The sequence below is a fragment of the Camellia sinensis genome, chromosome 7 (genome assembly GCF_055761805.1).
Source record: "Camellia sinensis isolate YWXY chromosome 7, ASM5576180v1, whole genome shotgun sequence".
NCBI classification, from domain to species: domain Eukaryota; kingdom Viridiplantae; phylum Streptophyta; class Magnoliopsida; order Ericales; family Theaceae; genus Camellia; species Camellia sinensis.
In genome coordinates this window covers 1,411,433-1,438,835 of record NC_138967.1, presented here as the reverse complement: position 1 = coordinate 1,438,835, position 27,403 = coordinate 1,411,433, and the positions used below count along the sequence as shown (strand labels likewise).

Below are 27,403 nucleotides of genomic sequence, written 5' to 3'. Positions count from 1 at the left end.
TAAATGAAAATGCTGACAATTGGATTTGCCATATATATATATATATATATATATATACCGTTTTACAGATGATAATATACTTCCAAACACAATTTGTTACCACCCAAAAACTATATTAGCATTCCTTACAAATCATAGCCACTTCAACGTTCCCAAATTTATCAAACAACCGCTCCTACTTTCAGCTTACATAATTTAAAATGACAATGACTGCAATTGTACCACCAGAAGAAGAAGAAGAAGAAGAAGAAGAAGAAAACACAAAATGTACATCCCCAGTTTCTCTTTTACATATTGCAGATGACAATACCTCAGAAGTAAGACATGTTAGACAATACTTACAAGTCAATACCCAGCACGATTGATTTTTCTTCCCAGACTGTAACCAAAATCTTTTTTACACATTTTTTTGTCAATCTACTACAAATGCTGAAACATCATCATCTGTCGATTTCTTTCTGTACCTTCAACTTGTCAGATTCACTGGCCACTTCGTTGCTCAACTGTAATCGGTTTAGGATACCAAAAAAAAGTCCAAATTTAAGATCAGCACATGGATTTGAAAAATAATTTACTAGGTTAAAGCGATTGTTGAGGACAACCTAATATCAAGTTAATTGAGAGAGGATAATTCAACGACAAAACCTACATATCTTTTGAGTATATATACCAACAGTCCAACTAAATCGGTATGTCATTGTTCAACCTGAGCCCACAACAACACAACAAGCATTTCTTCCAATTACTAGGGTCTACATAATATGTGCATATGAAGGTATGTGCCAAATATATGCCTTGACATAGTGGTGGAATGAAAATAGGAGGGGTGAAACAGTAAAAACAAAACTACTCTCTCTCTCATCAAAGATTTTGTGCGGTTTCCTCCCTACAAGTGAAAATCAAAGGAACATTCATATTCAATAAAGAAGGACACTTAAACCCACTTGCTTTTTTTTTTTTCTTTAATATGTTTCCTACCCAGTTGCTGTTGCTGGTAGGCCAAGTGTAACTATGGAGTTAGGGGGATGTTCCCCTAAAACTTTCTTAGTAAAAGCGGTTGGGTTTTAGAGTGATAAGAGGGGTATCAGGAGACCTAGGCACATATTTATTTGCAAGAGATAAAAAGAAACAAAAAAAAAAAAATTTGAAGCCCCAAAATGATAAAGGAATCTACATTAAGGTCCTCCCTCTAACAATAAACAAAACAAAATAAAACTCACAGCCCACACAAAGACTTCAATCATCCTTTGTCAGAAATTTCAATCCTGTAGGGTGAGGTATCAAGCTTGTTAAAACAAATATATTGTTAGATAAAAAATTATTTAGGTTATCTTAATATCATCATAAAGCCACATAAGACATCATAGAATGAAAGTTATCTCATGCAGGTACAAGCAACACTGAATTTTCCTAATATTTAACCAGCAGTTTTGTATCCCCAATGATTATTACTTCTTGTAGGAGGTCAAGAAGTCATGTTCTGCGTTAACAACTCCGCTTAGAGAAAGCCTTTCATGATTTTCTGTTGGAAAATATTTCAATCCCATCAGTTTAGTGTGAAGATGAACCCCAATGGTCTCCATTTATTTAAGCAACCATTCCTATTTATTTATTTATTTTAACTTAATTTGTTCTTCCTAAAAAACAGATTTTCCTACCAAAAAAAAGAGAAAAACAAGAAGCAACTCAAAAATTAATGAATATGGCAGCAGGAAAAAATCAACTACAACCATAAGTTTTTTAATGAAACATACCAACTTTTGCAGCTAAGAAGGTAACTTGCCTTAAAATTCTCAAATTTTGTAACCAGCCTCGAGTACTGATCACATGCTTCTGGGTGGCGAACCATGGATTGGACCCTTGCCAGAGCTTTCACAACTCCTGCAACTTTTTGTTTCCGACCAATTCGTAAAAATTCGTACTCATCATTCTTCTTAGTCTCAGGCACCACATTTTCAATTGTATTTTCCCTCCGAAATCCTCGCAAGCCGTGTCCTTTCCGCCTCCAGCGCAGTATTGCCTTTTCAACTATGCCAACAGACCAAATGAATTTTTTATATTGCTTACGGACTTGATGTCCTCTCACATGCGCCTGAAAGCAATCAGCATAGCAAACAAATAAGCACAACACATCAAACTAAACCAACACACATCTGAGACATACTCCATCAGATGTATTATAAAGGGAGGTAACCAATGAAACTCGGCAGTGCAGATTGATATGGTAAATGGATCTGAACCTAACCACAAAATGTAAAAATAGTATTGACAATAGAAATTCATGTAATAGACAGTAGTTTGAAAGAAATGCAAAACAGAAGTTCACAGTAACCACTTCAAAATGGCAAAAGCTCAAATTCAAAAATGGGTTGGAAAAGCACAAACAAACCAGAAATATCAGCTACATTAAATTAAAGCACAGAATTTTTGAATCATATAAAACATGGAACTCTTCGCAATCACATACACAAGTTGTCGAATAGTGCAAGATAAACAAAAAGTATAGGAATCTAATACATCTTGAAAAACTACAATACACAGAAGCACAAAGAAACAATGTGACAGAAATTTACCTGAATTTTCATAATACGGTTCCGTATCTTCAAAAATTCTTTCCTCCCCTTCCAGCCACGGTACTTCTGCTGGATCTTTATAGCAGCAGAATGCAAATAATCATCAAAATGACTCACCTTCTGGACCTTGTTCAGAGAACCAAGTGCAACAAGGTCAAGTGAAGCTTCAGATATGTCATCGCTGCTCTTAGTTAGTTGCCTATGACGGAATGAACGGGCTCTAAAAGCAGCTTGAAGTAGGGCAGCTGCATGAGCAGATTTTCTAACAGCGGCAAGAGACCTTCTCAAGGAATGTTTCTCATCAATTGCCCTATCTGGTGAAAAAATATTTTGAGCTGCACTCTCCATTGCATTTTCTGCTGCCATACCAGCAGCAACACTGTTTGTAGAATTGTCTCTGAGAGTCAACGAAAGAAGATGACTGGTCAGATCTGCTTCTGCCAAATATCCAGCAATTCCCTTGTGGCCTCTACTAGATGCCAAATCAGCAGCAGTTTGTCCGCCAGGAAATGCTGGTGTTGGATCATCTACGGCACCCGCAGCAGCGCCCAATCTAATAAGTGCAACAACTGTTTCCTCTCTGGTTAAAACCCAAAAAAATATAATTAGCAAAGCAAATTAATAACACAATTCAATTAGCAGAAAAAATAGTGCCAACAACCCAATATGCAAAAATACAAACTGTACACAAGTACAACCAAATATGACTTGAGAATGATTCACTGATACTATAAATATCATGCAACTTAGAAATTTAAAAATTCATGATGGTAAGCTGACCTCCCATAGTATGATGCCCAGTGAAGTGCTGTCCTTCCTCGCGCATCTCTGAAATTTGGACTGACACCGGCAGCTACTATCAGGCCCACGGCCCACTCATAACCAAGAGTGGCTGCCAAGTGAATAACACCTTGCCCTTCATTGTCCAGAATATGCGGTCCTTTAACTTCATGTACTTTACAGATTAGCCATTCATAAAGTCTGTTCTTCAGCAAATTCTGAATCAATATATCTGAAGGGCTAACATTATATCCTTCAAACATCATAACAGCATGCTCAATCCTTTTCCAATCATTTTGTATATCAATTTTAAATGAATTCAGATCCTTTTCCAGCTTACATTTATCACATTCAACCATGGAGCAATCAAACCTGTTCTTCCCTGAGCCAGCATATAGCATTTTTGCTAGTTGTATTTGAAAACGCATTTCATCTTCTGGTGCACTTTTAGCATTTGCAGAAGATGCAACTTCTGACAGTTTTTCAAGATATTTAAACTCGCGCACCTCACTGCAGGCCAACCTATTACTGCATGTTATATAGAACGGAACACGCCCAGGAGCATGAAAAGGAACTTGACATCGAATAACACTATCAGTCAGAACTTCAGCAGCAACCTCGATTTCACCAAACATACAGCACCACTTAAGACTACCAGAATGCTTCTTGTCCCCCAGAAATGTACCAGTGATTAAAACCTGAGGAAAAGTAGTCATTATGAACCATCATCATTCAGCATCTATAACTCAAGCATCACGCATTTACATAACATTTTTGAGTTGAATGAAAATCACTTGTTCAAAAATGCGTACCTTTGTTTCAATTCCCGAATAGGCCCAATCTGGAGCAAAATCACAGATACTAAATAGTTGCTCTTGAGAAAGAGAAGGACCCAGTGAATCAATATCCAACTGCATTTGACGCGACAAACTGGATACTTCCTTGTCATCATTTTCTGTATCAAGTGTATTCCAATAATTGCCAGAGTCAGAAGCCATCAAAGAATCGTCACAATCTCCACCCATTTCTTTGTCCATCCATCTACCAAAACTGTCAAGTTTCTTTAGCTCCCCAGCTTCCACATTATTTGCTCCTGCTACTTGAGCATCAACTTTGGGAGTGGAAGTGCCTATTGCCTGAGAACCAGAGTGATTCTGATACTGGGGCTGATTAAAATCATGCTCCTGTGACAATAAAACATAGTATTAGTGTCACCTGGTCTGCCCTTTAAATACAAGATGATGATAGACACACCACATAAATATAGAGCAACCACGGTGGGCCATCTTACTACCTTACACAATAGACAGACTTAAGATAAAGTTCAGGCCCATAGAGCAGACCAGTGAAAGATCAACAAAACAAATGGCCTAGTATAGTTAGCAATTCCATGACACATGCAGTACTGGGCTTCTGCAGAACCTATTTACTGCAGCCAAAAATACAATTCTGAATATTTCCCCCACAACTTCCTGTCTCCTTCCTCCCCTTCTCCCAGCTTGCCCTTCCAAGATCAATAACCTTTTATTGCATGAGATATGTTCTTTGCAACGAGGAAAGTTCATGCATGGTTTTCTTTTTAATTTTAGTGACAATAAATATGCTTTTTTTCATCTTTTTTAGGCCACAGCTAGGTTTCCATTCAAAACCAATGAGCTTGTTTGAATGCTAACTTGTGATGTAATTTGAAAAAACAAGAACAATTTGTCAAGTACTTGGTTCAAATTTCCTGAACTCTGAGGTTTACTGTTTGCTTTTTTATGGATTATTACACTCAAGTCCATAAATGATGAATTATTCATACCAAGTTCATTAAATGTAAAAAATTTCTTCTGAAGTGTTTAGAAAGAAACCTATTTTTAAATTGATCTAAAACACGGGCAAAAAGCATTTTTCACCTTGTCCATCGCTCCACCGCTGCCACCATGTCCTCCTTCCCCCTCCTCCAGCCTGCCCCTCCAAGATCAATTACCTTCTTTTGAATGAGCATATGTTCTTTGCAATGAGATTCAAGCATGGTTTATCTTGACCTCTTCTTTAAAATTTTAAGAAAAAAATTCTCTTGTTGTCTTTTGTATTTGAAGATAGAGGGTATACCAATTGGGCGTGTTCAACAATGATTTGTCATACATGCAGCCAAGGTAATTATCCGAATAAAATAAGAAGAAACAGAAATTTTATTGCCAATAAAAAAGAAACTATTTTGGATTAAGATAATCTAAATAATGGTCTCACGTCTGCTGTTCACAATTCAAAGTTGTCTCTAAGCCACATGTATGTGTGAACTGAGAATAAAAAAAAGGAGAGAGCGAGAGAGGGGCTGTGGTGGTGAAAGGGGAGGAAGGGGGTGGCAGCAATGGTTGCATTGAAAAAATATATATTTTTGCCCATGGTTTTGGCCTATGAAGCACGGATACTTCAAAAAGGGTGATGTATCCGTATCGGATACTTATCGGATACCGATACTCCTCGGATACTCGCGGATACTTCTTAAAAGTATCAGATACTTCTTAATTAATTTTTTATTAATTTTGAAGTATCGGATACTCGAAGTTATATATTACTTACAATATTTTGTTTAGTTCTTTGATAAGAGGAATATAGTGAGAGTTAAAATAATAGAATTTGTCAAATTGATGTATCCTTGTTGTCTCTCTCACTTCTCTCTCGCTTTTTCACTCTCTCACGTTTCTTCTCTCTGCTCTCATTCTTTTTTTGGTGTTGGCATGTAAGGATTATGTTTAATTTGCATTTGCTTTTGCTTTTGCTTTTGCTTTTGCTTTTGGATGTTTTATGAATGTTTGAGCACTTTTAGGTTAATAGGAATCCCTCTCCTTATTTATTAATTTACTTTAAGTTTTATTTTCATGCATATTACATTATTAAAATTATATATAAAAAAAAAAATTATGAATGTATCCCCACTGTACCCGTATCGTACTTTTTCAAATTTTGACATATCGCCATATCCACATCCCCATATCACCATATTCGTATCCGTGCTTCCTAGGCTATCATTGATGACTTAAAAAAGTATATTTGCTGAAATTTTTATTTAAGAATGGTTTTTTGGCTTTAGCTAAGGTCTTGTGATATTCAATGATGAAAGGGAACAAGTTGAACCTATTGACCTTGAAGACTCTTAGTTTTATAGGAATCTTTCTTCTTTATCAAGTTGTCTTTTGTTTTAGGTTTTATTTTTATGCATATTGCATTACTAAAAATTGTTTAAATAATATTTTTTACGAACGTATCCCCGCCGTACCCGTATCCTAGTTTTTCAAATTTTGTCGTATCACTGTATCCGTATCGTATCGTATCGTATCCGTATCCCGTATCCGTATCCATGCTTCCTAGGTTTTGGCTAATTTATAAATAAGTTCCAATGTAAAGACGTCATAAGAAATTCTTACAATTCATAGACTTAGTAATGAGTAGTTTGTCATTATAGAATAATCCCTCCTTTATACACTTCGACTTCCTACATGATAATGTTAAATCAGAATCACCAACATTTTTAAGAATGTCCAGAATTACACACTTCTAACAGCATATTATCACATAATTAAACTTTCACATAATCAGGGGCAAGAAGAAACAATGAAGAAGACGATTATCTAAACATCTTTATTCCAATAAAAACTCCAAAAACATGATTAGTTACACCAAGAAAATTGGATTACATAATATAAATAAGGTCATGCAAACGACAGCTCATTGGGCTGTCAATAAGGGGAATAAAATGTCAAATAAATTAGAATTTTAAGTTATTTTTCTATACAATTTTCAAACGATTCAATGTGCTTTTTGCACGTTCAGATCGAGGCTAATGCAACACTACAGATGGTCATTAGAATTTTCCTATAATTGAAATTTTCATAGATCAGATAGCTGTTCAATTGCCAATTTATTGGCAAGTGTAAAAAAAGCCAAAAAGTCAAAAAGTTACCAAAAAAGTTAAAAAATTATCACTATTCATCAAAAAATATATATAAAAAAATTAATATACAAATATTAAATACAAATCAACTTTTTCTCCCATCAATGTACTAACGTCAGGCCAGCTTCAGTGAAAGGAAAAAAAAAAAAAATTGCATGTGTACATTCACTAAGTTGGATGGTAAAGTTGGGCCCGTTGGGGCCCACCATGGGTCCCTTTTTGATAATCCGAACCGTTGAAGATATAGAACTCATCTAATACTATATGCTTATAAAATTTCACTTCTATCGGATATCGCTGACTACATGATCAAATCAATTTTGTATAAAAATTGGATGTGTTATAGTTAACAATTGACAAAAAAAACTAACACGATCAGATAGTTATCGACTATGAAGCATGGGTACTTCGAAAAACATGCCGTACCCGTACCGGGTACTTACCGGCGTACCGTACCTCGTATGGTACTTCTGCATACGTACCGGGTACCCGAAACACGTACCCAAGTTTTTTCTTCTTAATTTTTGACGTACCCAGACGTACCGAGTATATATTCAAGCCGTACCGTACCTCAATTTTTATTGTATGCTTAGCATGATTTTAAAATTAAACAATGGTTTGTAAGTTGTTTAATATATTAACATTTAATTTTGATTTATACTTTTCCTTTTGGCATTAAATGTTAATTATAGGTTGGACCTTAACAAATTAAACAATTTAATTAATTTTTACATTATTCTAAATTAAAAATAAATATTTTTTTACAAACGTACCAAGCCGTACCCGTACCCTATTTTTTTTGAATTTTACCGTATCGACGTACCCGTATCGTACCAGTACCCATACCCGTACCTGTGCTTCATAGGTTATCGATATCCAATCAACGTGATTTTTTACGAGCATATAGTACTCGACGAGTTCTACACATTGAATGGTTCCGACTAGAAAAACGGGACCCGTGGTAGGCCTCACAGGCCGAACAACACTGTCCAATTAAAGCCCGAAAAGAGGCAATTTTTTTCCATGTATTCACCCAGCCGACTGACTGGTGTACTACACTATCTTCTCCTACATACTTATTTATACAATTTTTTAATACACATTTTTTCATAAAAAGTCAAAAAGTTAACCCAAACATCCATATTTTTTTTCTCAACTTTTTAGTCCAAAAAGACAAAAAGTGCACTTATTTAGGACAACCCAAACAACCCCTTAGAATGAATTCAAGTCAAAAGTGAACATCATAAGTGTACTGAATATTGGAAGGATAAAATTGGAAACATAAAAGATTTGTTCTTATATGAGAAACGATCATGTAAAAGAAGCACTTACTGGCTCTTATCCGAAAAAATAAATAAATAAAAGGACTTATTGATCTCCCCGAAGTTATGTGCCTTGCACTGATCAAGGCAGATGGATCAACTGATGGATCTTTTGGAATTTTTGTATGGTCTGCATTCTGCGAGGTAGGAAGGATTCTTTGTTATGGGATGGGCCAAGATCCAAAGGGGTTTTCTCGGTGTCTTCGTTCTATGGCGTGCTTGCGGGTGGTGATGATGTGGTGTTTCCTTGGAAGTGTATTTGGGGGGTGGGGTCTCCATCCAAGATAGCTTTCTTTGTTTGGATGGCAGCCTTTGGGCGCTTTTGACCATAGACAATTTAATTCGTCGTCGGCATGTTTTGGTTAATTAGTGTTGTTTGTGTTGTGCGGATGTGGAATCAGTGGATCACTTGCTTATTCACTGAACAATTGTGTCTCAACTTTGGATGTTGTTGGTTGCAACTTTTGGCTTGGTGTGGGTGCGACCGGGTTCAATTTTTGATGTGTTGCAAAGTTAGGGAGGGGATAGGGTTGGGAAGAGGTGTCAGAAGGTTTGGATGCTTGCTTCCCATTGTTTATTGTGGTTGGTTTGGTTGGAGCGTAACAGGCGTGTTTTTCAAGGCGTGCTTCATTCAGTCCCTTGATTAGAGAGCCAGCTTCTTATGGTGTTGCATAGTTGGGTTACGGGGTTCGGTTGATCCTGATGTTTTGGCATTTGTAGATTTTGTTGAGAATTTGATTAATTAGTTGTGTTGAAGATTTGATTAGTTAGTTGTCTTGGTCCCTTTGTAGGTTTATTTTTATATTCTTTGCATTGCCTTTATGCTTTTTCAATAAAGTTTGATTATTTATCTCAAAAAAAAAAATTTATTTCTTACCAGCTCTTAAAAGGACAAAGTGAGACTAGTCTGTACTCTTATAACACCCTCTACACTCCAAAAACCTATGAAGCATGGGTGCTTCAAAAAATATGCCGTACCCGTACCGGGTACTTACTTGCGTATGGTATCTAATATGATACTTCTGCATACGTACCGGGTATATGAAACACGTACCTAAATTTTTTCTTCTTAGTTTTTGACGTATCCAAACGTACCTAGTATATACCCAAGCCATACCGTAGCTCAGTCGAAATAATTTTTTCTTCTACTACAGAGATAAAACTCCTTTCATTAAATTTCTTTTTTATTTTTATTTTTAGTTTTATAATTAGAATAATTTTAAAATTAAACTATGATTTGTGAGTTATTTGATATATAGACATTTAAGGGATTGTTTAGGGTGTCATAAATAAGTGCACTTTTTGTCTTTCTTGACTAAAAAGTTGAGGAGAAAAATATGGATATTTTGGTTAACTTTTGACTTTCTATGAAAAAAAAAGTATATTAAAAAATTGTATAAAGAAGTGTGTAGGAGAAAATTAGAAAGGTATGTTGTACAGCCGTACAATCTGAGAGGTTGAATTTATGGTAAGAAATTATTAGCTATTTTTTGGGCATTGCACTGAACAATTTTGTTCGGCCCGTGAGGGCCATCACGGGTCCCATTTTGATAATCTGAATCGTGCAATGTGTAGAACTCGTCGAGTACTATATGCCTATAAAAAATCACGTTGATCGGATATCGATAGCTATCTGATCAGATTTGTTTTTTTTCAATCGTTAATTATAACACCATCTATTTTTTTATACAAAAACTGATTTGATCATGTAGTTATCGATATCCGATCAATGTGATTTTTTACAGACATATAATACTCGACGAGTTCTATACATTAACGGTTCAGATTATCAAAACGAGACACGTGATGGGCCCCTACGGGCCGAACAGCAGTGTGTGAAAAGTGCACCCAAACTGTGTTACTTTTCTTAACAAACGCTACACAGCCATACAATATACATGATTGCTGAGTTGTATGGATGTGTGAAAAATTAATTTTTTATTGGGGAGATGCCAAACTTGGCCTTAATTTTGATTTATACCTTTATTTTTGGCATTAAATGTTAATTATAAGTTGGATCTTAACAAATTAAACCATTTAATTAATTTTTGCATTAATCTAAATTAAAAATAAATATTTTTTTTACAAGCGTACCAAGCCGTACCCGTACCCTTACCCTATTTTTTTTAGATTTTACCGTATTGACGTATCCGTATCGTACCAGTACCAATACTCGTACCCATACCCATGCTTCATAGCCAAAAACAGAAACATCAGATACAAAATAATGGTATCGGGTACGGATGTTAGGTTTGGGTTGCCCAATGGGATTCCAAGTTGCCCAATTTATCAAGTAGTGTCCATTTCTTTTTTATTAGAGGCTCCAGCCTAACTGATTAAATCTCCTCACATAAGGAATGTAGGGACAAAGCTAGGTAGTCAAGGGAAGCACAGCTCTAAGAGGTCAAAAAATAAGGGTTTTGCAGCTCTAAATAAAATTGCGATTTTTGGGGAATTGGATGTAGTCGTGTATTCTGCCACTTCGAGACTCTCTTTCGAAGGTGAGATCACCACCAGCTTTGAGAAAAAATCGCTCCTAAATGCATGATTGGGCAAAGATATGCGTCTTCCAAGTAAACTCCCTAGTTCAAGAACACTGGGACATGGTGAATATTCATTTTTTAAGGAAAAATGTGGTTTTTTTTTTTTTATGTAAAATAGAGCATTAAGCATAGGCACGTCACTCATTTTGAACCAAGAAAACAAAATAACCCACAAGTTTGTTAGGCACGTGTCCAATCAGATATATCAGATACATATTCCTCAAAATTACCCAAGCATTGAGCATCTGAAACAGGTACTTCAAACATTTAAAAGAGTCCATAAATCATAGAAAATCAAATAGTTAGTCAAATGTAGACTAATAAAAAAACATGTAATGTAGCTGTTAAATGTATAGATGAGAAGAAGAAGAAGAAGAAGAAGAAGAAGAAGAAGGAATAGAACAAGAGAAAGCTTCTGTAGATTATTGATTCAAAAACTTAGGGTTTCCCCCTTACACACAACTACTTATACTAATAAGAATAATACATAAAGACCAAACTACCCCTAACACTTAACACTCCCCCTCAAGTTGGTGCAAAGATGTTTCTCATGCCCAACTTGCAACAAATAGAGTGAAAGACTTTACTACTAAGACCCTTAGTAAAAACATCCGCCAGTTGATCTTCAGACTTAACAAAAGGCATACATATCACACCCTTATTCAATTTCTCCTTAATGAAATGTCTGTCAATCTCAATATGCTTAGTCCGGTCATGTTGAACAGGATTGTGTGCAATACTAATAGCAGCCTTGTTGTCGCAATACAAAGTCATGGGACCACTCCAATCAAGCCCTATATCACTCAACAAAGATTGAAGCCACATTAGTTCACATGTTCCATGTGCCATAGCCCTGTATTCAGCTTCAGCACTAGATCTAGAAACGACCCCCTGCTTCTTACTACGCCATGTAACTAGATTTCCCCCTACAAAAGCACAATAACCAGATGTAGAGCGTCGGTCATCTATAGAGCCTGCCCAATCTGCATCTGTGAATGCTTCCAACCTCAAGTGACCATGATTAGAGAACAAAATTCCTTTTCCAGGGGCAGATTTAAGGTACCTCAAAATGCGATAGACTGCATCCAAATGAGGTACACGAGGATCATGCATAAACTGACTCACTATTCCAACTGCATAGGCAATATCTGGACGAGTATGAGAGAGATATATCAGTCTTCCCACAAGTCTTTGGTACCTTTCCTTCTCCACAAGCTCACCAATTCCACTACAAAGATGATGATTAGTCTCAATTGGTGAATCAGTTGGTCTGCAGCCCAACATGCCCGTTTCTTCAAGAAGATCTAGAATGTACTTCCTTTGAGAAATAAAGATGCCTTTGTCAGATCTAGCAACTTCAATCCCAAGGAAGTATCTTAATGGACCAAGTTCTTTTATCTCAAACTCCTTGGCTAACTGCATCTTGAGATGGGTCACCTCCTCCTCATCATTACCTGTCACAACTATGTCATCCACGTATACAATAAGCACTGTTACCTTATGTACATTGCGTTTGACAAACAAGGTGTGATCCGCATTGCTTTGCTGATATCCAAATCCCACCATTGCCTTGAGGAATCTACCAAACCAGGCTCTAGGAGATTGTTTCAAACCGTACAAAGCCTTCTTTAATCTACAAACCTTTCCAACTGTAGACTGAGATGAGAATCCTGGAGGTACATCCATATATACCTCCTCCTCCAAATCCCCATGAAGAAAAGCATTCTTCACATCTAGTTGTTGTAGAGACCATCCCAAATTAGCCGCACATGACAGAATAGTTCGAATGGAATTCATCTTTGCTACCGGGACAAAAGTTTCTTGATAATCTATTCCATATGTTTGGGTAAATCCCTTGGCCACTAGTCTTGCTTTGTACCGTTCAATCGTCCCATCTGCATTGTGCTTAATGGTGAACACCCACTTACATCCGACTGGGTGTTTCCCATTTGGAAGAGACACCAACTCCCATGTGTTATTTTTACTCAAAGCTTGCATCTCTTCTACCATAGCTACCTTCCACTTAGGATCATTGATGGCTTCTTTCCAACCCTGCGGAATACACACAGAAGAAAGGGACGAAACAAAAGCACGATACGTAGAAGACAACGAATCATATGACACAAATTTAGAAATAGGGTGTTGAGTACAAGCTCTAACCCCCTTCTGAGAGCAATAGGAAGACTCAAATCATCCGTAATAGGACCATCAACAACAGGTGAAGAAATGAGATGAGGATCATTACCTGAAGAGTTAGTGGAAACTGGGTGTGGAACTGGCATAGGAGATGATGATTGACTTGGTGGCACAAGAGAAGCCGGCTCTTTCTGACGCCGTGAATAAGTCTTAAGATCAGCTCTGTCCAAACGACCACTGATATCCGACTCCTCATCAACAGAACTCCTAGGCTCCCCCTCACCACAAATAACAGCCCGTTGAGGAGGAGGGAAAAAGGACAACTCATGCTGATATGATGCCGTCTCATCCGCAATCTCATCGATACCACGCTCCCCCTGAGGAGATGGCGGAGGACCAGGAAAAAAAGACTCAGATTCACGGAAGGTGACATCCATACTAACATACAACCTATGAGAGTGAGGGTCATAGCATTTGTAGCCTTTCTGAGTAGCAGAATAACCAAGAAAGACACACCGGACAGCCTTAGGATCAAGCTTCCCACGAGGCCGAGGGTGAAGATGAACAAAACAGACACTACCAAAAACCCGAGGCGGAAGAGAAGAAGTGGGATACGTCACAGGAAGAAGCTCAAGAGGAATTTGGAAGTGGAGGACACTAGAGGGCATACGGTTAATAAGATAAGCCGCGGTAAGAGCCGCATCCCCCCAAAAGGACTTAGGAACGTTCATGGTAAACAAGAGAGAGCGAGCAACCTCAAGTAGATGGCCATTCTTACGTTCAGCAACTCCATTCTGTTCAGGAGTGCCAACACAACTAGTCTGATAAAGAATGCCATGGTCGTCGAGGTATGCCCGGAAAGCGCCATCAACATACTCAGTCCCATTGTCACTCCTAAGAATTTTGATAGTAGCATTGAAGAGATTGGATACCATTTTATGAAAACTTTTGAAGCATGAGAAAACTTCATTTTTTGTGCGAAGTAAATAAAGCCAAGTCACACGGGAATAACAATCAATGAATGTGACAAACCATCGATAACCAGAGGTAGAAACAACAGGGGAAGGACCCCACACATCGGTATGAATAAGCATAAAAGGAAAAGTACTTCTTTTATTAATTGAAGGATAACAAGTACGTTTATGCTTAGCAAGCTCACAAGCATCACAAACAAAGTTATTCCTAGGACAATCACGAACTAATAAAGGAAAAAGTTTCTCTAAAATGCTAAAGGAAGGATGCCCCAAACGGCGATGCCACTGATGAAGGAGACGAAGGGAGGAGCCAGAAGAGCATTGCAGAGCCTGAGAGGACAAAGGTGAGGCAGGCATGGCATCCAGAAAGTACAGACCACTTTGTGCTCTACCACTGCCAATCATTTTCCCCGTAGCTAGTTCCTGAAAGACACAATGAGTCGGAAAAAAGGTTACAGAGCAATTGAGAGCAGTAGTAAGGCTACTAACAGAAAGTAAGTTAGTTGAAAAATTAGGAACATCAAGAACAGATGAAAGCGAAAGTAAAGAGGTGCAACGAACAGAACCCTTGCCGGAGATAGAAGATAAAGTGCCATCAGCCACTCTAACCTTATCTCGCCCAGAACTAGGTGAATAAGAATGGAAAAAACTAGAAGTACCCGTCATGTGATCGGTAGCACCGGAATCAATGATCCAAGGAGACGACGAAGAAACACTGAGGGCACTAGCAGAAATACCTGTGTGAGCAAAGTTGGAAGAGGCAGAAGAGGAAGGAGCTAAGGCAGATGAAGAATCAAGTCGAGCCATCAAACGTCTGAGAGTGTGAAGCTCATCCGGGGAAAGAGAACTAGCATCATTCGAGGCACTAGCAGTAGTCTCAGAAACATGTGCTTGAGGACGAACACCACCACCATGACCACGGCCTCGAGTAGGGCGGCCATGCAACTTCCAACAGTGTTCTTTATCATGTCTATCTTTCCCACAATACTCACACTTCAACCGGTCCCGATCAACCAATGGACCCTTACCACCACCTGGAGGCAGAAAAGGTGGAGTATCACGTGACTTGGGGCCGACAACCATCGCTGACCGATCCAGAACAGGAGCATGCACCATAGCACTGCGACGACTCTCCTCCTGCTGAACCAGGGCATAAGCCTCACGCAATGTAGGAAACGGAGAGCGACCCAACACCTGAACCCGTATCTGATCATACTCCAAATTCAGACCAGCAAGAAAGTCATACACCCGCTCCTTCTCCACAGCCTGCTGAAACATAGTGGCATCCTTGGAGCAAACTGGCTGGAAACTCTGGTAGAAATCTAGCTCTTGCCACAAACCACTCAACTCAGCATAGTAGACTGCCAGAGAGTGATCCTTCTGATCCAAACCCCTAATCGTCTTACGCAATTCATAGGCCTGTGCATCATTCCCTTGTTGAGAATACATTTGAGAGGCAGCTATCCAGATCTTGTGAGCAGTATCCATCAAGAGAAAAGTCCGACTAATGGTAGGCTCCATAGAATTGATGAGCCAGGTCATAACTAAAGCATTCTCAGAAATCCATTGAGCAGATAAAGTACTATCCTCAGTAGGTGGCTGGGAACTACTACCAGTAATATAGCCAGTCAAACGCCGGGCGGCAATCGCAAGACTACAGGAGCGGGACCAAATCAAGTAATTAAGACCATTAAGTTTGACCGGACTAATCTGGAGAGAAGGACTATCACCAAGAGTCAGACCACGACTCAGTCCACTCTCCTCCTTGCCCTTAGAGTCCTGACCCAAGCTGTCAGCCATGAGATGAGAAAAGAGGGTGCAAAAAACACAAGCCGGATATCAAACAAGTTCACAAATCACCCAACCAGCACACCAAACACCTTTTAAGGCTAAAACAGTCCAAAAGAAGCCCAGAACAGAGCAACCAGATCAACTACAAGTCAGAAAACCGAAGCAGAGCATCTAAACAGCGATAAAAATCCAAGATAGGGCCAAAATACATCAAACCAGGGACAACAAACCCCCTTAGGGTTCCAGTCGGCTCCCAAGGATAGGAGAAGAAGGGACAAAACCAGAAAAAAGAGGGTCAAACAGTGATTTTCGAAAAATCACCCAATTTTGACGAAAAATCAAAAAAATTAGAAAATTCAATCAATAATGACCAAACAATCAAAATGAGATTATAGGGTGATTACCCATTAAATTTCGAGCATACTGTAAATTTTTTTTTTTTTTTTTTAATTTTTTTTTTTTTTTTTTTTTTTTCTGGCTGTAACAGACGTACCAGGAACAATATGGGGCTCTAAGGAACAATCTTCAAGGAGGAAGATAGTGCTCTGATACCATGTTAAATGTATAGATGAGAAGAAGAAGAAGAAGAAGAAGAAGAAGAAGAAGAAGAAGAAGGAATAGAACAAGAGAAAGCTTCTGTAGATTATTGATTCAAAAACTTAGGGTTTCCCCCTTACACACAACTACTTATACTAATAAGAATAATACATAAAGACCAAACTACCCCTAACACTTAACAGTAGCTAATACCATAATGGAAATCACACTCCCATTCAGCCTGAATCCTTATTTTCACTATAGCAGTCACCAGTCTTCCTAGATAATACAATAATGGAAATCACACTCCCATTCAGCCTGAATCCTTATTTTCACAATAGCATTCACCAGTCTTCCTAACATTATTACGACTAAACCATCTGACTCTCTAACCACCCCAAATAGATTTACCAAAGTCTATTGAACATTCTCTTCTCTTAGTTAAATGGCCATTCACTCTCCTCTCCCCTCCAACCCAAAAACCAAGAAAAACTTAAAAGGGAAAAATTGAATCTTTGTGCTTATCCATCTCAAAATGTTCATGCAAGCACATGGACCTTTACAAACTTCTCATATTTAATAAAATGTCTACTCAAAACCTTAAAAAAAGGGATCAGATGACCACCAGCACACTTGAAATGCAATGTGGGGTATACACAACATACCTGAGCTGTTCTCTGACCATCAGGAATCAGCCTATCTCCACAGCTTACATCTTGAACTGTGTTATCAGCATCTAATCTGGCATCTGTTAACTTATGAGTCAAGAAATCAGCTGCATTCAGTTGTTCAGAGTCAAGTTTCTGCTCACCCGTACTACTTAAGTTCCCGCGCGAACCACATATATCAGCACAGATGAATGAGCTAGTACCATGATTAAAACCAGCTCCAACAAACCCTGCATCAAGATGAACTCTTGATAACTCCTGAAATCCTGAAAGCAGAAAACCACTCACATCATTTTAAATCCCAGAACCAAAGTTTTAAAATGTGTTATTGAAGCTTGCCTCAAGGTGAGGCTAAGATAAAATGAATAAAGGCTTTAATTTTTATGTGAGACTCCCCAAAGACTTGCACATCATAGTCTATGGTGTGTGTCTCAGGTGCACCTTGTACACTTTTTGCACAGAATCATATGAGGAGTACACATATGGAGAGCTTATCTTGAGTTGTTGTACATTGAAACTTTTTTTTTTTTAATAACTAAATGTCCAAGGCAACTTGCACACACCTCGACTAATCCTAGGATCCAGAAGCTAACGACCAGGTAAACCTCCAAGAAGAAGTGTTTTTTTAACTATATTTCATGGAAAAAATCAAGTAAATGACCAACCAAAAACAAAACCTAAGGCTCAAATGAGAAGAGTGATAACTGAAGCTAAGAATGTTGATTTCACCTTCGAGAAGAAAAGTGGCAACTGAAGCTAACAATGCCTTGAGAAGAAAAGTACTTACACCTTCATATTTAATTTTCACTATTTTACATATTTTATTTACTAATCAATTTGACACACTTACCCCTCACTGTCTTGAAGCTTACGTCTCGCCTCATGTTAAGCATTCATTTGTAAAAACTTTGCCCAGAACTATTTATCATATATTCTATCCCTAGAAGCAAATCAATCCTTTTACTTTTTATGGAACGTATGAAAGCGGCTTGTTCAAATATTTCCCTAAGATCCCATCATCTATAAATTTAACAATAAACTATTATGGTAAATTATCAAATTCAAGCAAATTTTCAAATGAACATATCCCACAAGCCATCTATAACTGTAAGCGAGGGAAACAAAACAGGAAAGGAAGGGGAGAGGAATATAGAATTACAAGGTTCAAGTACACAAGAAAGCCTAAATGAACCAGGATGGGTAAAGCATGGCTGGGGGGCAACATTTGATGAGGAGCACCACACCCACCCCTTTAGCAAGTACTAAAATAAGATCCTTTTTCTTTCCCTTTTTTTTGTCATTTCTAGTATGTTCAATAAAATGACAAAAAAGGCCATTACCTAGCGCTCATTACTATGGAAGGAATAAAAGTGTACGATGACCCAATAACTCCATTTCCAATGCTCATTAATACAGCTTATGGTCCTTATTATAAGAACCAAGTTCAAGATTTCAAGAAAATAAAAATGATAATAATAGTAATAGAGTGGAAAATAAGAGCATTCCAACAGAACTTCACCTGTAGCTTCATTGGCAGGCGCAGAAGCATTTACAGAAACATGAATTGGTTGAGCAAGAGGAGAGGTCCCTGAACTTGATGCATTGGTTGGATCTCCTTCAGGATCCCCATTAAATGCTGAAAAAAAATTTCGTTCATTCCAATTTATCGAATTTGGACTTGATGTATAAGAAGTTTGACCAGTTGGAATAGGGGAGTTTGTTTGTTCTGAGCAAGGTGCTGAACTAACTTCAGGACTTCCAAACTGTGACCCTGGATCTGCATTAAGCAAGCGCGAGCCACCTAATTTGCTGCCCTGTATAGCATGTATCAGAGATAATCAACGTATTGTAGGCAAAAACCAGGAATTCAAGATGAAGTAAACCAGCCATTCCAAACTCAACCAATGAATAACAGAATTTGCAAATCTTTAAATGGCCAATAATAACAACATAACATACATATGTAAGGGGGCTACACAAGCTGCAGAATGGAAGCCTTATGCAACTGCTTCAGTATTGCTCAGTATAAGGAGATATAGAATCATTTAACAATGATTATAACCAAAAGTATTAGCAACTTCCAGAAGTTTGATTGAAACCAAGTAACTGAAATTATAATCGGCTAAATTTTGAGAGATTCTACTTAATAACATCCATCAGTTGCTAGATGAGCATCTTTTGCCATGTGCCGGTTTTTGTTTCTGTTTCTTTATTAAGTTTTTTCTTGTCATAGGTGGGGGAACCAAATGGGTTGGGGTGTAATTAGGTGGATCAAGCTCTGCAGCCATTTAATTAGACAGTTTTGGAAAGAAGAGCCAATTGCTCTATATGGTTTTAAAATTCCAGACAAGACTGAACATTTAGGAACACCTGAAGGCCACATTTAAAAATTGGTGCAGAGAATCACCTCTTTCACTTCTCTGTAGTGCACAAGGACAATGTTCTCTAATTCCCTGAAACAAGGGGAAATGGGGTGAAAGTAAGAATTAATGCAGAAAAATCATTATACCATTACACAAAACTGGAAAAGATTGGAAAGTTAAAATTTATATAATTGCTTAATTATTCATAAGATAGGCTGACAAAGTAAAACTTGCACATTGACAGCAGAATGAACCCCAAAGGGTGAACTTGCAATTGAGATACAGTGCCAACTATGCTTGCTAACCTAAAACCCCAAAGGGTATTGGTCGATGGAACCCCAAAGGGTATTGGTCGATTAAGACAGCAAAACGGTGACCATAGAAGTCGAAATTCCTAAACAAATGTGCAACAACTCACTTGCAGACTCATCTAGTCTCAGAAAAGGATGGCAGTGAAGCATGCAACCTATTCCAGCCTTTGTGGTAAGCGCTAGGTCCCGATGAGTTGGAAGGTGCAACGGTTGTTGCAAACATTGAACACAAGCATGAGTCAGGCAGCCATTGGTGTGAAACTTGGTAGTACCAAATATTCAAAGTTCCCAAGGGATGGCCAACAGAGAACGCGTTCAACGCAAGCTTCAAAGGAAATTGGGTTAAAATTCGTGAACCGATACGTGGCGGATGGCGACAATGTAGGGAGTTAGGAGATGTTGGCAAGTGCTTCATGAAGAGTTATCTTTTTTGTTCAACAACCTTCCACTGGAATGACTCAGCCAGACATAAGGCCTAGCAACTAGAAGAGCACTGCACATCGCACAATGTCCAATGCACCCTTGGCAGCCCTTGAAAATCGTTGAAGTTGACAAGAAAATAATTCCAAATGAAAATTTTCAAACCTATAATTTAAGAAATTGCCACACTAGAGATGTCAAAGTAGACCAGAACAATTTTCCTCATAAGAAGATCAATTTGTTTATCACAGCATATGTTTGTTTTCACTTTTCCTTTTGGAAACTACTTTTCTTCATGTGTGTTTTTGTTGGGGCAGGGGAAAAGGATGGGTGGAAAATTAGGTTTTGAAATACTAACTGATTAATCAGTCATGAGTCAGTCAGCCATGAAGAGACTCATGAAACTCGAGTAATCCTTGATACTGATATCATCCAACACCAATTCAGTATGAGCAGTACCTTCTTTGTGCACAGGCAACCATTTACAACTCAAACTACAATCATGTTGTCACATTAAGAAATGTTTGTTCAAAACTACGTAAAGTTTTCATGGGCATAAACAATATCAAAGCAACAATACTCACCCATCAAGCATCCAATAACTGCGTCGCTGAAAGTTCTCATTATCTTCTCCGTGGGCATAGTAGCAATGAAGGACATCAACACTGCCAGCCTGTAAAAACAGATAGATTAGAAATCATATAATTGTAACTTTTAAGCATACAAATTTATGCTAATATGATTAAAGGAACCTAAGGTCAAACCCAAAAGTTCCTCCCACGTCTGAAATTTACTTGATCATCTGGAATACTTAGCTGCATTGACTGATTGGACAGTTTAAATTGCTACAAATGACACTCTGCAAATAACATGGCCTACTACTCTCAGCTCAATTCAATTTCGATCTACAAAATCTCACTAGAGGGTAGCAATTTCTCAAACATTCAATGAGGGTGCTCGGTAATCATGTACTAAATTTAATCAACTATACAAGCTTGGTGCTGCGTGGAAGACAACTACAATGTTCAGGGTTATACAACTACAACCTTTGACTACAATGTTCAGGGTTATACATAAAAAAGTGAACTTACAACCAATAGAATAGATAGCACACCTTCAACTTTTCATGAGCTTCTTTCACAGTTTTCCCGTCTTTTTTCTTCCTCCAACGATGACCATCTTTTCGAAAATATCGAAGTACTTTTCGATCAAACAAGAACAAAGAACCAGCTGAAAATTAAGAAGAAAAAAAAAAAATTCAAGTGCTGTTAGCAAATATCATTAGAACTGTCACTGCATCACTTCTTAGAAGGAAAAGTAAAAAATTACTGATATTATATCAGAGATTAACAGTACATAAAAGAAATTACCTTCCATAAAAAAATTTGATTAGTAAATAAAACCAGTAGACCTCTGTACACAGGGAGAAAGCTGAAAACCATATGCTATCAACAAAACTCAACTCCTCAAAAGCCCAAAATAATAAGTACGCAACTTCCATGAATTGTTTTGCATGTAAAAGTTAAAGCATGAAATACAACTTGATGCACACAAAAAATAAATAACAACAAACCAAAAATTAATAGATGCAGGATGTGTTCAAAGAATTGAAATAGAACCATAATGAAATTACATCATTCTCCTGCATAGATAGCTGAAATAAACAAGGGAAATGCAATCACGTTTAATAGGAAAGAATCAAGGTGTCAGAAATTACTCAAAAAAAATTATTTTTTTTATTTTTTTTTAAGTAATAGAGATTTAAATTGAAAAAGGTGCCAAGGGGCACCACCACCCAAGAACAAATAAAAAGAACATTAAAAAAATATAAAAAATAAAAAGAAGAAGAATACTTCTATATCAGCTCAAAATGATAAAGTCTGAAAACACCATAAAAGCAACAAAAAAGCCAGCCTATCCAAGACTCTAATCAATAACCCTGGGCAGCCAGCATCAAGCCCCTGTACCTCCCTCTACTCCAACCCCCATTTTGTACATCATAATTAATGGTGACTAAATTCTTTTTAACTCCCTTCCACATATAGCTTTGCTTCCCCCACTCCACGTTGCAACCAAAGTTGCAAACCATCCCTCATGATCTAGTTGATAGAAATAAAAAATAAAAATACTGTTACTTTTGCAGGTAGATTTTTAAAGTTGGTACCATGCATGATACTTTAGAGAAATGCAAAAACAAAGACCCCGTGTTCATCCAAAAATTATCATAAACTTACTCAAATTCACCCTAAAAACCAAAATAAATAAATATGATCAACAATTCAAGTACAGAAGAAAATTTGACAATGTAGATTGTAGAAAGACAACCAGTAAATAACTACAATTGCAATTCCAAATATTAAACATCATACATTGTGCCTATATTAAACTGTTGAGTTGAAGCATGTAAGAATGGTATTGGTGACAACCTGGTGGCCTGATAGGTGGTTCTGGTGTCAAGTGAAACTTTTCGTGGTTCCGAAGAACTTCACAGATTTCAGCAGGACGGAGCCAGCGGTGTTGTGCTTCTTGCAGTATCTGCTCAAGGTCTACAAAAGTCCAAAATTTACATGTTAAAGATCTGAAATACAACAACAACAACAACAAAAAAAACAAAAAACTCAAAGCATTCACAAAATCAACAAAATTATAAATGACAGGAAGACCTATAATCAAGAAACTCAGCACTGTATTTCAAAATCTTGGTCTTCATCCAAACTACAATTTGCAATCTAACGAGCATCAAACCAACCATGCCCAATTCATGCATGCCGACTACTAACTAGTTTTGTACAACCATAGAGAGTTTAGCCGCTAATACGCAATCAAACTTAAGTTCAGAAGTTACAATGTGTTTGGATTGGGTGATTTGGGAAGAAAAGAAAAGAAATCTATTTCTTTTGGTTGGAGTGAAACGAAAAGAAATGCAAAGAAACTCATTTCTGTTCAACCCTCATATTAATCTCTCCAAAAGTGGATAGATTGGGAGAGAAAAGAAATCACCAACAAACCATGAATTTTTCATAACACCAAAACGAAACTGACCCTTTCGATGAAAAGGAAATAAAAATTGAAAATTGACACCTTTTAAGGTTATTTCAATCATATAACATGAGACAATTTCTTTTTCCCTTCCTTTCTCACGAAACTTGTATAATCATTTTTTTTTCTTCTCCGAAGTTTGAAATAGAGTTAAGGAGGCATGGCATGTAATGTAAAAAAGTTTGGCATCATTCCATCAATCCAATCATAGAAAAAAGGGGCATGTCCAACGAAATCAAACAATATATATAGAATTTCAAAAGCAACCATAAAGCCGTAGAAAAAATGAACAAGTATTACAATAGAAGTTAATCTATACACGCAGTCTAAACATATATATATATATATATATATATATGCATGTATGCATATATATAATATATTGGGGGAGGGAAGAGAAGAGGAAAAAAAAAAAAACTTACTTAATGGTTGAATGGGGACATAACGTCTGGTCTCAGCCATCAACGAGCAATACTGTGAGGAATGAAGTAATTTTCATGAAATCGAAGCAGAGAGTGGAGTGATTAGAAATGGATAAAGAAGAGTCGAATCACACAGAGCCAGAAATGCAGAAGGGTATAGTATGTAATGGTGGGGAGACAAGAAGTAGGGGTTGAAGAGGTGAGATTTGATGTTGATGTCGTACAAATCGGAGATTGGAGATTGAGAAAACCCTAACAGCAATGACTGAAGCAAATCAAAAAGAGAGAGAAAATGGGGGGGGGTCTTGTACGAAGAAGAAGAAGGAGAAGAAGAAGCGTAAAGTAGAGTCATTTGGGAAAGATAAAGTCAAGGTTTTGCGGTTGTGTCCACACTAGCACACAGACACAGACAGGCCTTCCTATGCATCCGACGTGGCAAATCTGCCGAAACTTAGCCTGGACACGACTACTTTTTTTTTATTTTTTTTTATTTTTATTTTTTATGTAACGCTAAAACAGTCAAAAAAAAAAAATAATAATAATAATAATAAATAAATAAATAAATAAACAGATCCGAGTCAGACCTCTATTTTAACTATTCTAAAAGCAGCTCTAAATAGGTGGCAGTCAACAAGGAGGCACTCAACAAGGAAAAATGAAGCACATTTGCATATATAGTGCGTGTGTAAAAACAAAATTAGAAATTCCGCTCCAATGTAAAACAGAGGTATTTTAAGATCTATTCCAAATCTATCAGCTATAGATCTCTCCTCCACCGTTCCTTTCATGCACTGTCCGGCGTCTTGTCCTCCTCCATCGTCTGGTGTTCGTTGTCTCCGTCTCCGTCTCCGTCTTCCCTCTCTCGCTCTGAAAGTTTTTGCAGATCTGTCCTCCATTGTCCCTCTCTTTTACCGCCCGATGTCTTCTCCCTCGTATCGTCCGGCTTCTTCTCTCTCTTCGATCTTCGCCTTTTTCTCGCTCTGAAATCATTTCCAAGTCAGTTTCACCTCTATTTTTTGTCCTTCTCTCTCTCTATACTTATACATACATATATATATTTAGATAAATTTCTAAGAATGATGAATTGAAAAAATTATGGTTAATCTATCAGCAAAAGCAAAGGAAATTGATGAAGTTCTAATTAATGTTTAAATAGTGGTGATTGATTCAAAGTTCTAATTAATATTGAATTTTGGATTAAAATTATCGAGAATGATGAATTGATATACATTTATATATATATATATATATATATATATATTTTGTGAATGATGAATTGATAAATTTTTGGTTAATCAATGAGCAAAAGCAAGGGAGATCAATAAAGTTCTGGTTAATGTTCAAATAGTGGTGATTGATTCAAAGTTTTTGTTAATGTTGAATTTTGAATTAAAATTCTGGTTAATTGATAAAGTCTTTTGATTTCAGTTTAAATTTTGAAGGAGCAGAAATGGAGATTGATTCAAATAGTGGTGAGAATCATTTATTAAATGAGAGTGAAGAATTTGAGGAACCTAAGAGGGGTACGTGTTTTAGCTCAAAGCAAGAAGTATACACATTTTATGCCAAATATGCTAAACATATTGAATTTTCTATAGCTTATAAAACACATGTCACAACCCAAACCTGCCCATAAAAGTTTAGGACATGATCGGCTTATAATTAGGCCTCAAATAAAAATCAAAGAATATAATTTATTCGACAAAGGGGCCTAAAGCGAAAGCAATTAAATAATACAACGTCCATCGAGCTGTGCGTATATGCCAGGATCATTACATAACTTCCCTTAACCGGAGAACCGGAGAAGTTCACATGCGCTGTTCAGATATAATTACAGTCCAAGGCAGGTATATGTACAAACAGTTAATAATCCAAAAGTTACATGACCATAAAATGTTCAAAAAATTACAAAAAATATGGCACTAAACTCCATAAGAAACAAAAGACTCCACTTGGGCTTAACTAAAAATTTTCACAAAAAGGCACCTGAAGCTGACTTAGGGCTGGCTTCCAAGCTGACTACCTACAAAACATACATGAATACGGAATGAGACAAGCTCAGCAAATAATTATAATGTACTAAAGCCTACAGACGTGCATGTGCCTTACAAAACATAAATCGTGTACATAACACATGTATGTCCTTTTTATCAATACATTTCAAAACGGTCTCGGGCTCAATCATAATAACAGAACGGCCTCGGGCCCAATATATTATAACAGAAATAAGCCTCATCTCATATCTACATTTCATATTTCAATTCTTGTAGCTCATTCATTCGAATAACATAACTTCAGAGAATCGCGCATTAATGTATCAAAATAAATACAAGTAACTATATCTTTACACTACTATTACTTACAATGATCTGGTCGTGCAGTAGTCCCTTCTGGTGAATGACCTACACATCCCACACATAAATTGATAAGTAATAAATTCCTTTCTTAGCTTCTTTCCTTTTCTTTTCTTTTTTTTCTGTTTCGTTCACTTTTTATTCATTTTTACGTATTTCAGGGGTATAAAATATACAGATTAACAGGTTCAGAAAGTCAAAAGGGATGTTAGAAAGCAACATAATTTTCCCTCTCTTCCCGCATGTGTGGAGGTCCCTTATCGCATGTGCGAAGAGGCATGCCGCACATGCGACCCCGCACGTGCATTTATTTTAGAAGCCAACACTTGTCTCCCATGTTTTCTGCATGTGCGGCTGTGCATCCTGCACGTGTGGTCCTGGGCTTTGTTTGAGCAGTTCGAAATTCAACAATTTCAGCTTTCCAAAGGTATTTTAAGGCTCTAATTCAAGTAGGTTCCATTTCAAAAACATAATATATAAACATAATACACATGAACCTCAAGCTTAATTAGATCATAGCTCATTTTAATTATACATGCACAACGCAAATTGCTACCTTTCTTCCACTTTTTCATCTTCCCATGGTTAATCAAAACAACCATTACTATACATATACAAACATATACATAAATGAGCTCAAAGCATGTGAAACTAAAGATTAGAAGGTAATTTCTCTCAATCTTACTGAAAAACAACTCATAACCCAAGGATCAACCTTTTATTTAACCAAATCCAAAGATTACATGTTCAATTTTATGAAATAAATTCAACCATGGTAGTAACTCATAAACGCTAACTTCTATGGGTTTAAAAACTTCATTCTAAGGCTTGATTCTAATCAATTGAGGAGAGGTCTAGAGATTTGGTGTAGTCCCCATATTTGGAGATGTATTCGGAATAGTGACACAAATTCCTAATTATCATAATTGTATTATTGTTACTATTCCTCAATAAAATAATTTGTTCAAATTTGTTGTAACTCTGTCCTGTTATGTATTATAATGGAATACTGGGCCGCCCCGAATATGATCCATTCTAGTGTCCACTTCTTTCATAGTTTTGATGGGCCTATGTCTAAAGGGCCTATGAAAAAACATTGGCCAAACTATGGGCCTTGTCACGTTAAATGGGCCTCTTCATTTGGGAGACTATAATTGGGCCTCTTAATTTAGTAGACTGTATTTGGGCCCATTTATATTATTGTTGATGATCCAAAACAATAATCACATT

At 37.1% G+C, this 27,403-nt stretch overlaps 1 protein-coding gene across 8 annotated transcripts; it reads right to left on the bottom strand.

The window, feature by feature from the left end:
• LOC114270654 (calmodulin-binding transcription activator 1) lies at positions 1-24,349 on the bottom strand. 8 transcript variants are annotated; one of them, XM_082877295.1, is made up of 15 exons: positions 23,820-24,156; positions 22,785-22,904; positions 21,729-21,789; positions 21,473-21,588; positions 20,943-21,031; positions 19,672-19,717; positions 18,964-19,078; positions 18,784-18,900; positions 17,408-17,530; positions 17,262-17,344; positions 4,166-4,537; positions 3,354-4,051; positions 2,574-3,153; positions 1,784-2,092; positions 1-503 (listed from the first exon to the last, which is right to left on the bottom strand). In XM_082877295.1, the coding sequence occupies exons 3-15, from the start codon at positions 21,733-21,735 to the stop codon at positions 441-443; spliced, it is 2,718 nt and encodes a 905-aa protein (XP_082733421.1). In that variant the 5' UTR covers positions 21,736-21,789; positions 22,785-22,904; positions 23,820-24,156; the 3' UTR covers positions 1-440. The 8 variants fall into 8 exon arrangements, with proteins under 8 accessions (XP_082733421.1, XP_082733417.1, XP_082733419.1 ...); XM_082877291.1 differs by lacking the exon at positions 21,729-21,789 and having other exon boundaries at positions 23,820-24,349; XM_082877293.1 differs by having other exon boundaries at positions 17,262-17,530.
• Between the last annotated feature and the right edge of the window lie 3,054 nt (positions 24,350-27,403).